The 13,127-nt window shown below is 46.4% G+C and overlaps 1 protein-coding gene and 1 long non-coding RNA gene across 6 annotated transcripts in view; one reads left to right on the top strand and one right to left on the bottom strand.

The window, feature by feature from the left end:
* Positions 1-2,823: 2,823 nt before the first annotated feature.
* ARHGEF11 (Rho guanine nucleotide exchange factor 11) overlaps positions 2,824-13,127 on the bottom strand; it is a 154,949-nt gene continuing 144,645 nt past the window's right edge. For 4 of the 5 annotated variants that reach the window (XM_027870992.1, XM_027870994.1, XM_027870995.1 and 1 more), the window contains 10 exons: positions 12,404-12,571; positions 11,298-11,388; positions 10,521-10,646; positions 9,768-9,838; positions 7,963-8,172; positions 7,030-7,407; positions 5,673-5,768; positions 4,228-4,469; positions 3,889-4,078; positions 2,824-3,361 (listed from right to left, as the gene is read on the bottom strand). In XM_027870992.1, coding sequence (XP_027726793.1) covers positions 3,306-3,361; positions 3,889-4,078; positions 4,228-4,469; positions 5,673-5,768; positions 7,030-7,407; positions 7,963-8,172; positions 9,768-9,838; positions 10,521-10,646; positions 11,298-11,388; positions 12,404-12,571 — 1,628 coding nt within the window. In that variant the 3' untranslated portion in view covers positions 2,824-3,305. The remainder of the gene's footprint in view (positions 3,362-3,888; positions 4,079-4,227; positions 4,470-5,672; positions 5,769-7,029; positions 7,408-7,962; positions 8,173-9,767; positions 9,839-10,520; positions 10,647-11,297; positions 11,389-12,403; positions 12,572-13,127) is intronic. The other variant, XM_027870996.1, reaches the window with a different exon arrangement.
* On the top strand, positions 4,486-9,142 carry LOC114049678. Its single transcript, XR_003569896.1, has 3 exons — positions 4,486-5,166; positions 8,277-8,351; positions 8,582-9,142. It is a non-coding gene; the product is annotated as an uncharacterized LOC114049678 (long non-coding RNA).

Raw genomic sequence — 13,127 nt, 5'->3', positions numbered from 1 at the left:
CACATTCAGGGAACAGAAAGTTGGGTCCAAATGCCACAATATGTAAAGGAGAGAACAGGGTTTGTCTGGAAAGAGAAGTCAGAGCTAGATTATGAAGGACCCCCATCTAGTTATCTTGATTCTACACCTCTACAGGCTGAATCAACCTGGAAATGTCCATCCCAGCCTCCCACCTCCCAGTCCCTTCCTTTTCAACTCTTCTACATGTTCCAGAGTTGACTTTCTTGACTGTGTTTCTTGCAGTTCCTCTAATCTTTCTGAGCACCAACATCTAGAACTGTCTAAGGGGATTACATAGAATCTGTGTGCTGCTTCTCCCAGTAAAACTGAGAAAAGCCCTATGGAGATCAATAGTGTATCTTATCGGGTGCCACCCTAAAACCTAGGCCTGGGATTAATTAATGCACAGGAAGCACTGGGGATAGGTGTATTTACTAGACTGAATAAGCTGCAGTTCAATGGAATGATGAAAATTCTTCCCACTCAACTTCCTTCTAGCCTTTTGAGCCATCTCCCAATTCTCCATGCCAACAATTCTTAAAATTCTTCCTTAGACAAGAAGCCTTCCTAGGCTTCACTTGACCTGCCACCATGTCTGTGATGGCAGTTCCCTAGCTTTGTTCCCATGTTTTGTTTTGTTTTCTTTTTTTTTTTTTGGCAAGGCAACTGGGGTTAAGTGAGCCCATTGTCACACAGCTAGTTAAGTGTCAAGCATCTGGTCTGACACTGGATTTGAACTTAGGTCCTTCTAACTCCAGGGCTGGTGCTCTATCTACTGTGCCACCTAGCTCTCCCATATTCCATTCTACATTTACTCCTGGTTGTATATGGACAGTGCCAAAGCCTTTAATACTTGGACCTACCCTCTTAGCCAACTTTGTTTTCCACTGCTCCTTAACATGCTTCTGCTCTGATCAGTCTAAACACAGTTCCATAATTTTGCTTAAGTTACAGCCTCTGTGAGTAATGCTCCCCACCTTCCCTTTCGTCTTCTTTGGCCATCTAAATTTAGCAATCATTCAAGGTTCTATTCTCTCCATTTTATGGAATCATGGATCTTTAGAGATGGGAGGTAGCTCAGAGCTCATTTAGAACAATTCCCTTGCTATGGGCCAAAGAGAAAAGTAGTAAATTAGTGGAGCTAAGACTAAAACCTGACTCCCAAGTTCAGGGCTCTGCAGGCATGTGAATTTGTTTAAAACACTTTACACATCATTTCCCCTGTTTTCCACTGCCTACAGGGCACAGGTCAAACTCTCAAGTTTGGTGTTCAAGGCTACTTACCTCTTCAACCTTCTCTTTAGCATGGTGTAGAAAGAGCACTGGGCCAGGAGTCAGGATGTCCTGGACCTGTCATTCACTATTTGTGTGTGACCTTGGATTAATCTCTGAGTTTCAATTTCATCTTCTGTAAAATGGGATTCATTTCTATAGTAACCAAGGCTCAAATGAGATAGTGTTTGTAAAATGCTTTACTAACTTTAAAATACAATGTAAATTTCAGTTACTGTAGCCCATCTCAAGTTCTCTTTTATGAAGTTTTCCTCCAGACATTCCATCATCCCTCTCTCTGAACTCCTGCCACAGTGAAGGTCAAGATAACCCAGTTTAGCTTTGCTCTATTTTGTGTTCCAGCAGGGAAAGGGCCACGACCCAGTACAAAGCCAGGGCAGTGGGTGATGGAACAGATGCTAATTACATGCTCATGGGTGGATCGCTGTCTATGGTCTTAGAAGCTCATCACCAGGCTGGTCTCAGGGTAATGAATTCTATCCACGAAATTGAGAGCAGCTTCAATCTGCATTTCTGGAGGTAGCTGACAAACCTAAACCTTAGCTCCTTTAAGTATTGAAATATATCCTGATTTTTTGGTTTGCCTGTGAACTTTACGAGCTGTGTCTGTGTACAACCCAGATCTATTAGCACCTTTATAGGAGGTTCTTAGATGAAAATGGTGATTTAAGAACAGGTATTTGGGCAGGAGGTCCTGTTGGTGAGGCCCTCCCCAGTGCTCTCCCAGGAAAAGCCTATTCCAAGAATCACACACCACCACAGCTGAAGAATATTTAAGTTTTCTTAAAAAAAAAATCTTAACCATAAAAGGAAAATAAAAGATTATACATCATTTTTAACAGCAGTCATTTCCATATCTATATTTTATATATTATATATATTTATATTATATATATATATATTATGTATATATATACACCTAGCACAGTGTGTATATTCTATTAATCTTTAAGGGAAGGACAGCTATTATGGGGACTAATGAGAAGATGCCTTCCGGGGGCAGGTTCTGGGCATGGCAGGGGTTCCAGTTCTCAGTGTCCCCTGCCCATGGGACTCAGTTTTCAGCTCTATTCATAATGTGTTGGTTTCCTTTGTAGGTGTGGGAGTGAACAGAGATGGGGTGAGGGATTCCACATCTGGCTGGTTTAACAACAGATCCGCAAAGAAGCTCTCCCTGGCTTTGGGAGGGAAGAGAGAGCAACAAGTACCAGGGGTCTTTGGAGCTGGGAGGAGTCTGAATCTGGGAGCCCTGTTTCTCACAGTTTCTCACAGAGGGAAACCTTCTGCTTCCCCCTCACATGCCTAGAGGAATGTGGGACAATCTATCCTGGCTCTTCCTCAGGAGCCCCGGCTCATTCCCTCATCTCAGAGCTAAGTTAGGGATTGGGGAAGAGGTTATTCATAGTATATACTGAATGATGTCTCCTCTGCCCCTGGCACTCCCGTTCAGAGCTGCCTCCAGTCTTTCCCCACCCCATCTCAGGTGCAGAGGCCTAAGAGTAAAGTTATTTACAAGAGCAAAGACGCACATACAATACATACATATTTATAGAAAACCAAAATGGCAAAGGGGAGGGAGTGGAGGTGCTTAAACTCCCTGCCTTGGGATCCTATGAGGAAAGGGATAGGGGTGGAGAAAGTGCATTTATACAGACGACTCCATCTCTTGCTCAAACGTACAGATGTGATAGTCAAGTCTGCAAGGAGTATACACATATACACATATGTGTACATACACGTGTTCAAGGAAGGAAAGGGGGCCTCTCAGATGCAATCAGCATGCACAGAGGAGACTTGAGGCTCTAGTGAGGGGAAAAGGACAGCAAACTTGACTGAGATTTGAATGGAAGAAGCAACATGCGTGGAGCCAGACATCTGGCTCCCCCTCAGACCTGGCTTAGATTCCAGTCCTCCCCAAAGGAAGGAGGTTTGGGGTCTTCCCTCCTGTGTCCCCTGCCCTGGGGCAGTCCCTGAGGAGGCGGGGAGCCAGGAAGTCTTGGGGGTTTCTGTGATTAAAGTCCCAGTGAAATGGCTGTGTCGGCTGGACTGTCTTCTAGGCTGTCAGAGCCTGCAGAATAGAGTGGGAAGGAAGAGAAAGAAGAGTTGAGATGGGTACAGGAGGCTCTGAGAGAGATGTGTTTGTCACCGTAGACAACTCTCACTTATTTGGCCTAGAGAGCCCTGGAATAGTAAGGTGCAGCCTCGTCAGGCTTCTCCATGCTTCATGAGAAGCTGACCTACTCTGTCTCCTTGACAGACAGCCCAAATGAAGTGCCCATCTTCTCTGTTTGGACATCAAATGAGGAGGGAACATCCCTGTTGTCACTTTGGGAGATAAGGCTGTGAGTCCAACATTTTTCAGGCTTATCTCCATGGCAAGGAGCAAAGGGTGGGTTCACTAAAGGTATCTCCTACATCATGGTCTATAGCTCTGGGAATGGATTGGGTATCAATCTCCAAAAGAGAAATTAGAACCCTCTTCCCTTCATATCCCTGTTCTTCTTTGCATATATCCCAGATGTTTTCTTTCCATCTAGTGCTATTTCTCAGCCAGGGCCACACCCTGGCAAAGATGGGGAAGCTAGCTTTACTCACCAGCCTCAGGGCCTAGTCCTTGCTCATGACTGTCCTTGGAGTATGAAGAGAAGGGCTCCTTGGCTGGGGGTGAAGGGGAGCTCTCAATCCACCTAACTGCCTCTGCGTTGAGGCCACCTACAGGTGTTGTACCACCAGATGACTCTGCCCCCAAGGACTTCAGCAGCTCCCGGTGGGCTGTCTCCATGTCCTAAAAGAAATGTTTGTGGGTGGAGTGGAGTAAATGATACTGCTCAGACATCTTCCACCCATTCACCCCTTACAGAAAGAGAGTGGTTGTGAGTCTGCTGGGGTCCAGAAGGAAAAGCCTTATGGTGGCAGCCAAGCATTCCCTCTCACCTTAAGCCTGTTGAGTTTTAGTGTGAGCTGCTCAATGGTCCGGAAGATCATGCCCACATCCCTGAGGGCTAGAGTGGAGGCTGTACGCTGAGCTCTTCTCTCATCTCCACTGCCTCCCTGGTGCTCAGGCTCTGTTGGGGAGGTATGGGGGGCATTGTGCTGAGAGAAGCTCCTGGCTACGTCTGATGTGTCCGTGTTTGATTCTGGGGGTCCGGTTGGCATGCTGACATAAAAACAGTTTCCTGTTTCCCATGGCAAGAGACAGAGGGATAGACATTATCAGGCAGGAGTACACAGTGAGTGCAAAGACATGCTTCCCCTCCCCATTTCCTCTACACAAACATAGGCTGAAAGAAGCAAAAAAACATGCCTAACTAACACTTCTTCTACTATAGCCAATAACTGGGGTTCTAAGCAGCTCCTCAAAGTCAGGCTTCTTGCAGGAACAGTATAGAAGAGAGAGGACGCCTCGCCCTCTTCTTGCACAACACCTTTCAAATGCCCTTCTCGAAGCATCTCATACCTTGTGCATTATCAGCACATTATGATGGGTCTCCTGTGGGTTAGTTAATAATTCTCTGCTTTCAAAACAAATTCTCTGTTTTCATGCAACTCATTCTGTACTAAACCCAACCTAGGGAAGGAATAGTGTTCTGGAAGGGTTGTTTGAATGCCTGAAGTGAGAGGAAGATGCTAGGGGAAAAAAAAAGTTGCAAATCATCTCAATTGGAGAGATGAGGAAGCAAGTGGTCTAACTCAATGCTTTGCAGGGGGAGGGGAGGGCCTGGGCTGGGCTGGGCCAGGCCATGGAGGCAGCGAGTTGGTTTAAAACCTGAATGAAAAACAAGACAGCAGCCCTTTCTAGCTGGCTTTGCTTCAGAAGAATAACATTTGTCCTCCTTTTCTTGTTCCCTCTACATCCTAGTAGAGAGACTCAAGGTAGGTCCAAACTGTCACAAGAGGGACCTGAGACAGACAGAGGAGAGGGTCTGGGGAGCAACTATCTAACCTTTAGCCTGCCTGTTTTATTGGTGGTAAGAAGGGATGGGGAATGCATGGCTCCAGTCAGCAAGGCTGTCAAGGTACAAGGATAAGAGTGCATGCTAGTAATCTCTCCTCTCCTCCCTTTCCTGAACACTATCTAGCTGAGAGTTCTTTTGTCTATAAGGGAGATTACTGGCTTTAGGCATGTGGCTTTTTGAGGGTAGAGGTATGGGCCAAAGGTCAGAATGTCCATCCCCCTTTACCCCTACAGACCTTCACCTCACCATTATACACCAGAAAGCTGGTGACTGGGGGCTAACTGGATCTAAAAGGCTGACCTGAAGAATTAATTCAGACAGCAGTCCCTTGCTCCCACCTGGCTTTCCTGGCAGGCTCTGAACTTCTGCCCTTACTCAGTTTCCCTACCCCTTTGCAGCTCCCAAGAGAACCCCATATGTTACCCGCGGCATTAGGTCCGCCTCCAGCTTCTGCTGGCTCAGTTTCTGATTTGCCACACTCTGGCAATGTAGGGACAGCATTGCTGCCTGCCACCTCAGCTGCACCACCACCATGGAGGAAAAAGAAAGGAAAGAAAGAGAGAAAGGGGGAAGGGAAGGGAAGAGAGAAGGAAGGAAGGAGAGGAAGACAGGAGGATAGGGGGAGGGAAGGAGAGAGGACAAAGGGAAGGAGAGAGGGAGAGACAAAGATATACAGAAAGACAGAACAAAAGGAGGTGGGAGAAAAAAAAGGGGAAAAAAGTTAAGAAAGAACAAAGTAAACATAAGATCATACATGATTACACCCCAGGGAACTGGAGAGAACTTTCTACTGATTCACCAAAAGAGAAAGTATGAAGACTGTCAGTTCCCAGAGACCACAGAGAGAAAATACGAATCCTAGGGGAATAAATGTGAAATCCTAAAAGAGAGGGAGTTTGGAAACTAGGCTAGTCTTGATAATCAAACTGATGGAAGATTTAAACAAAATAAAAAACTGGCATCTCCCTCCCAACACTATTTGGATCCCACTTCTTCCCTGCCCAGGATCCTACAGTGGCTATGTTATCACTGCCTCTCATTTCAGACCCAAACCCTGCAGTCTGGTTCCTCTATTAACAATCTCTCTCCATTATGTTATTCATCTCATCCCTGGGACCATCTCAGAGGTGGTCACCTTTCCTTAGCTAGTCTTGTCTTGAATCCTATTTTCCTAAGCCTTTGAAAACTCACAGAGTTCCCCTCTACTTTCCTCCTACATCCTCCCAGATTTCCTTTCCAACCTTGTTCTACATTCCTCCATTGGACTGACCTCTAAACCCCTTCTCATCCAATGCCCTGTAACTCTGCCAACGTCCCCCACCCACACGCCACAACCTCCTGCCCTACTGAGCTCTAGCTGGAAGGTTTGTTCTCTCGCTCTCTGTAGCCTACCTCCCCACTCAGAACAGGGATCCCCAGGGGTCAACAGTCTCTATCAGAAACAACATTCTGGGAGGGCAAAGTCAATTTCTCCCATTAGGCTGGAGGCAGATGAGGGCTGAAGCCACACCTCCTCCATTAAACTTGAAGCTTCCAAGGGACAGAGATCTTTTCCAACTTCTGAGTTTCCCTTCATCATCTAGTACAGCACAAGGGTGCTCAGGATGAGAGTGGGCAGGGAAAGGAAAATGACAGCAGCTTTTTGGAAAATCTGCTTCAAATTCAGCTAATGGAAGCATATATCTGAGTGCATTCTTGTGGAAGGGGTGGTCCTGGGTGCTCTTAGGTTGTCTGTCTCTCTGACTCCTTAATTTAGAGTTACCTTTTTTGTTGTGTTTACCTTTCCTTACTACTTTGTAACCTCCAACAGCTTCTGTGGTAAGAGGCTCTTCAGTCAAGTCTCTGTCCAGTTCTGGATGCTCCCAGATTCCAGAGTTTCTAGCTCTTGGGGGCAGGTGCTCTAGGGAGCTCAGGGCTGCATCATCTAACTCCCCTGTCTCCAGCTCCAGCCTGCTAGTCATCTGTTCAGAGGGCACAAGGTCATTTCCTTCTATCCCAACTGGCAGCTGCCCAGGGGAACCTGGGTCCCAGGGGTGGGAGGTGATTCCTATGACAGAAGGTGTAGGTGTGAGGTCGTCCTCTGGCTCCACAGAAGCTCTGGACTCTATCGTATGACCAGGCAAAAGGCTCCACAGGATCAGGTGCCGAAGATTCTCCACTGGAGGGGGAAAACAGTGCTGTGGCTTCTGGGAAACTCCCCTTACTCCCTCCCTCTTTCCCACCCAGATGCCTCCTGAACAATAGATATGCAAATTCTTTGATACCAGGCCAAAAGGTAGAACTAGGGGGTGGGGGAAATTGTTCTCAGATTAATAGCATTCCAAGCAGATTTCAGATGGAGATGGAGGAACTTGATCCAGCAGAGTCCTGAACAGTAGTAATTTCCCCACAGAGTCTCCCAAGTTACTCTGGAAATTAAGGGAGGGGTAGTTGGGAAAGAACAAGGATCCCATAGCTCTACAGGAACCTCTAAACCCCATTTAACTTCGCCTGAGTATCACTTACATACTGTGAGCCAGACATTTCCCTGATAGAAGATCTAGCCTTTAAGACATAATACATGAAGAGGGACTGGGAGTGAGGATGGGTCCTAGACCCCATTATTTTAGGTCTGCCATGCAATTAGAATCAAAGGAAATAAAGCTTAGAAAGGAATTAAGTGGGCATTAAGCAGGGAGTGGGGGGGTAGGAACAGGGCCCCTTGTTCACACACCATCTTCCAGGGCAGAGTCAGCCAATCCCTCCATGAATAATGGGCCAGGTAGGGGCAGGCGGACAGCACCTCTTGTTCTGATGCCCAAGCCCCCTCCACCCTTGGATGAGGTGGATGTTGGGGCAACCAACTCTTCCTCACTGCCTTCTTGCTCTGGTTCTTCCAACAATGCTTGATGTTTCCCATTAACCCACTGCTGGGACCTATCACCTAACAAAAGTAAGGAAGAACGTTAAGAGGGGAAAATAAAGCAGTCTATGTCTATGTAAGCACGTTCATGCTCTTGGCTCATCCCCCTGCCCCTTCTCTTCCAGTGTCATGTCCTGAGCCTATTCAGATACCCCAGAAACCAAGGAAGAAATTTAAATATGAAAAATCGACGAGCTGGGGTGAGGCCATGGAGGAGCTGCCCATCTCCTAGGGGATCAAGATACCATCAAAGGACACCAGGGAGTAGAAGGGAAACCAAATGAATTTCTTTAGGTTCTCTTGGCCCCAAGATTCTAGTCTTTTTTTTTTTTCCCTCTGAGGTTAACTCCTAAATGGGGAATCTGTGGCTTCACCTCTAACCCCAAATCTCATCCTACTAATTGTATCTTTTGTCCCCATTCTCCCACAGCCTTTATTCTCTAGGTCTGGATCCTCCATCACCTCATACCTGGATGGCAACAACCTCCTTGGGACTTTCAGAAATCATCTAATCCAACCTCACCAACTGTAAATGAAGTAACTGAAGTCCAGAGATTACATCACTCGCCTATGGTCACGCAGCTAATAAGTAACAGCAGAGATGTGAACGCAGACCCTCTACCCTGAATCTGGTGCTCCTCCCACTACACAGAGCTGTCTTCTAACCTCCAGTCTTTACATCCCTCCCTTCTACTTTGACTCAGCAACTGAGAACTGCAGCCTTCAGGGCCTCTAGCGTTGACATCACCATGGGTTGGTAGTAGCTTGCTGAGGTTAGATTAGAGACAAAGGGTATTTAAAGAGGTAGGGCAAAAGAGGAAAGAGGCTCCAATCCCTTTGTCTCTTGGGAAAATTAAACCGGAGTCTGTTGCAGTAGGAAAACCTTACTCATCTCTGTCCTCTAAGTAGAATTTTTCCTCCTCTAAGCCTATTGAAAAACAAAACAAAACCAACTGATAACTTTTTGGGGGCTCGCTTTCATTTTTATATCACTTCTTCCTGCCCCCTGCCTCCCCCCTCCCCAACATTCCCTTGTTACAAAGAAAAACAATTAAACAACATATCTGATACAATGACTTGCCTGGAAATGTTTATAATATTCTTCTCTAGCAGCACCTAGGTTTGTAACTTTGGAATCATCCTTGACTGTTTCCTCTTCCTCACCTCAACCCTCACAGGCAACAGCGGCCAATGCTATCTCGAATCTGTTCTCTTCTTTCCATTCACAACCACAACCCTAGCTCATCTTTTGACTGGACTATTAATTGATTTCACTGCTCCTGGTCTCTCTCCTCTCCAGTCTATCCTCCACATAGATGCCAAATTGATTTTCCTAAAACACAGCTCTGGTTATGTTACTCCCCACCTTCTAAAATCTTCAGTGACTCCCTCCTATGATTAAATACAAAACTCTCTTTCAAATACTTAGAGTTCATAATGTTTCTACTACATTTCTCAGGTTACCCCATATTTCTTTACTTAAAACTGTTCCTCTCAACCCCTTCCAATCATCTTGATGTCTACTTCTCTAGATGACCCTAATCATCACCCTAAGGCAGATCTCCGAGGAGACAGACTGGACCACCTTCTTTACACAGATAGAGAGGGGTATTTACCTCTAGGCAGTAGTTCAACTTCTGGCTGACAGCCATTTCCTTGGGATGCTTCTGAGTCAGTTAGCCCCATGCTGAGGAAAGAAAAAGCCTATGGTGAGACAAATGCTGAGAGTGCTGCTAGCCACCATGAAATTCCATCTCACCATTAAGCAGAGAGAACGTCATGAACATTTCATCTTGGGAACCCTGGATCCTACCTTCTGTACCTTCAGCATGGGGGCAAGAATGAGGGGATGAGATATAGGAGGGCCAAGTGTGTATATTCATTTGGATCAGGCTGATCTAGATGGAGACTTGGAGGCAGGGAACATCTAAGCTTTTGCTAGGCCTCTACTCTCAACCAGCTTACTGCCACTCTTCATCCAAGACAGCAGAATATGGAGAACAGGGGGTATGTTCCCATTTGCCTGAGCCTAGGGTTAACCCTTTTCTTCTTCTTCTTCTTTTTTTTAGTAAGGCAATTGGGGTTAAGTGACTTGCCCAAGGTCACACAGCTAGTACGTGTCAAGTGTTTGGTCTAAGGGTGGATTTGAACTCAGGTCCTCCTGACTTCAGGGCCGGTGCTCTATCCACTGCGCCACCTAGCTGCCCCATAACCCTTTTCTTCTAATACTTTCCCTCTTGGGGTTATCCATCTCCTGTGTGCTCAAATGCCACTAAATCTCCCAGAGGCAAGGTTTAAAGCAACTACAAGTCAAAAGCCATGTGCCTTAGGGATTTGGCTGCTGGGGGTCCTCAGGGAGGGCTGATTACCTTGTGGGTGTGGAGCTGTGTTGAGATGGCTGCTGGGGGGCTGGCTGAGAAAGGTGGGCAGGACTTGGTACAATGCCAGGGTTCCTAGTGGCATTCTGTACAGCACTCTCCAGAAGCTCCATCCACCTATTACTCAGTAAAAGAAGAGATGTCAACCGTGAGACTAGGGAAAGAGAAAAGGAAAGCCCCACTGCTTACCTCTGTAACCTTGCATCCCTGGCCTCCCTCTTTAAAAGCACCTTAACCAACTGCTAGGTTTAGTTGTAAAAGAGTAACCAATCTGCTCTGGTTACTGCTATTCCCTAAGGGGGTCTATTCCAAGACCCTGGGGCACTCCAGGAGCCAGCATTAAAGCTAAATAGTTTGGCAACAGTAACGCCTTTAAGATGATTGCAGGGAAAAGTTGGGGGGGAGAGGGTAGCCTGGAGAATAAAGACAGTAAAGCAGAAAAGAGATTCTAAGGTTGTAGTTCTTGATTTTTTTTTTTCCCCACCAGATTATTCTTGAGTCAAGCCTAGGAGGGTCAGCTTCAGGACTTGCCATCTGGCTCCTCCTTGGGCTCCCCCACTTTCCACCTCCATGATCGGCTTCAGGAGCTGCTGCTTGTTTTCTCCTGGGTCTCAATGAACTCCTCTTCTGCTGCCCAGGCTCCCCTGGAGAGCCGGTTAAGCTAGTCCAGGGCAGAGCTTCAGCCCTGCCCCCTCCAGGTTCTTGGCCTAACTCCTGCCTTACCCAAGCTCAAGGAGAGGGGGATAACGTTAAACCCATCTTTCTCACATGTTTTTATCCAATGACGTCAATGCAACCAGCTCATAGATCTGGGGGGGGCCCAGCTCAGAGGTGCAGATAATGAAGAAGGCCCTTTTGTCTGTGTAAGGAGAGAGGGGAGAGTCAAGGAATGGCAGCATCATTGCTATCAATCTGGCTAGTGAGAAAGTGAAGTTAGTGATGCCCTAAACTGACTTAGACCCCAGAAAATGGCCTAAAAAAGAGCCCCAAACTGACCTACGAATGTTCAGAGTCACCAGACCTCCCTTCTTGCAGTCAACTTTAACAAGGTACAAGACAAGGAATCAAATCAGCCTCACCCTTGAAAGACCTTTCTCTCATTGTCTTTCCTTATCTAAGGATGTTTACTGGGCCTTCATTCCCATTCTTACTGGCTCTTTTTTCTACACGTGTGCCCAGTCCATCCATTTTTCCAATTTGGATGTCTTTCCTATTCTTCTCTGCCAGACCTTCCTAAGCCTGTTCCAAATTCCCCTACTCTAGGAAGTCTTCCTAGAATCTGACACAGCCACCCCAGATCAGCTCCTCCCTAGCAGCGCATGGAGCACATTCGCTTGTTCTAGCCCTTACAGGGACTCGTGTGTGTGTGTGCGTGCGCGTGTGCATGCATGCGTTCATCTGCCTGTCTTCTCTCTGTAGTTTCCCCTAAGACAGCACCAGGTCTCTGTTCAAAGAGGCCTCCCAAGATAGGGAAAAAGGGCACAGCAAGACTAAACGAACCACAACTGACTTTTAAAGGGAACCAACAAATCTCATGTGATATTGACAGTAGGTGCTAGTGGTGATGACATTTTCTAAAAAAACTACCTGGCCCAAGCCCAAAGGTATCAAACACAACCTCCAACACCCTCCAGTGGGGCCTGAACAAGATTAAAATGAACTGAGAAATGTTTTCAAAAAATAAATAAAAATCCAATAAGACATAGCTAACATTACATTTTAAAACTACAGCCATACGTGGACCATAGGGATCCTTACATAGAGTTAATGAATGGTTCCCGTTTCTGTTTTGAGTTTGACCCCCCAGGCCAAGGCCATGTTCCTTTTCAGCAAGGCTGAGCAGCCTGCACTGAGGGAGATGGAGCAGAGGCTACCTGTGGCCACCGAGCGGATGAGCACAGCATTGAGCTTCAGCACAGGGCTGAATGTCTGCTTGTTGTCAGAGGAGCCCAGGGAGGTCTTGCTGTGACATTTGAGGAGCAGCTTCTCATCCTGCTTCTGTAGCAGTACCAGCAGGTCCTCCAGAAGCAGCACATGAAGATCTTGGGTGAGAAAGGAGGGGGGCACAGAAAACACAAAGTAAACCTTAATTTTCTCAATTTTCCCACCCCGGGATAACAAATCCGCACTAACTCAAACATGAAGTTCTTGAAATGGATCAATCGACCTACCTACCTATGCATCTGTCTATCATCTATTTTCTGTCTATTTATCTATCAACCATGTATGTATCTATCTCCTTCTGTGCATCTATCTATCTACCAATCTATCTGTATGTGTGTATATATTTATGTGTGTGTATACACACACACACACACACACACACACACACACACACACACACACATTCATATAGTGTCTTAAGGTTTGCAAAGCTCTATACATACATTATTCATTAGATTTATGTCCCTGGGGTCCTATGGGCAAATATTTCCATTCAACTCAGCCTCAGTCTTTATCCCTCTTATGAAGGTCCAGGTGCTGCCTGGTGATCCAATTTTAGTTTGGCCCCAGGAGTTCAGAATGCCACCTTTTAGACTTGTTGAGACCCTTTCCTCCCAACCCCCTTCCTAGCTTTGGTCAAACCACCCCATGACC

Source organism: Vombatus ursinus, unplaced genomic scaffold (genome assembly GCF_900497805.2).
Source record: "Vombatus ursinus unplaced genomic scaffold, bare-nosed wombat genome assembly UNPS02014798.1, whole genome shotgun sequence".
Taxonomy (NCBI): Eukaryota; Metazoa; Chordata; class Mammalia; order Diprotodontia; family Vombatidae; genus Vombatus; species Vombatus ursinus.
The sequence above is the reverse complement of the archived record's forward strand: the minus strand, read 5'-3'. Positions and strand labels throughout refer to the sequence as shown.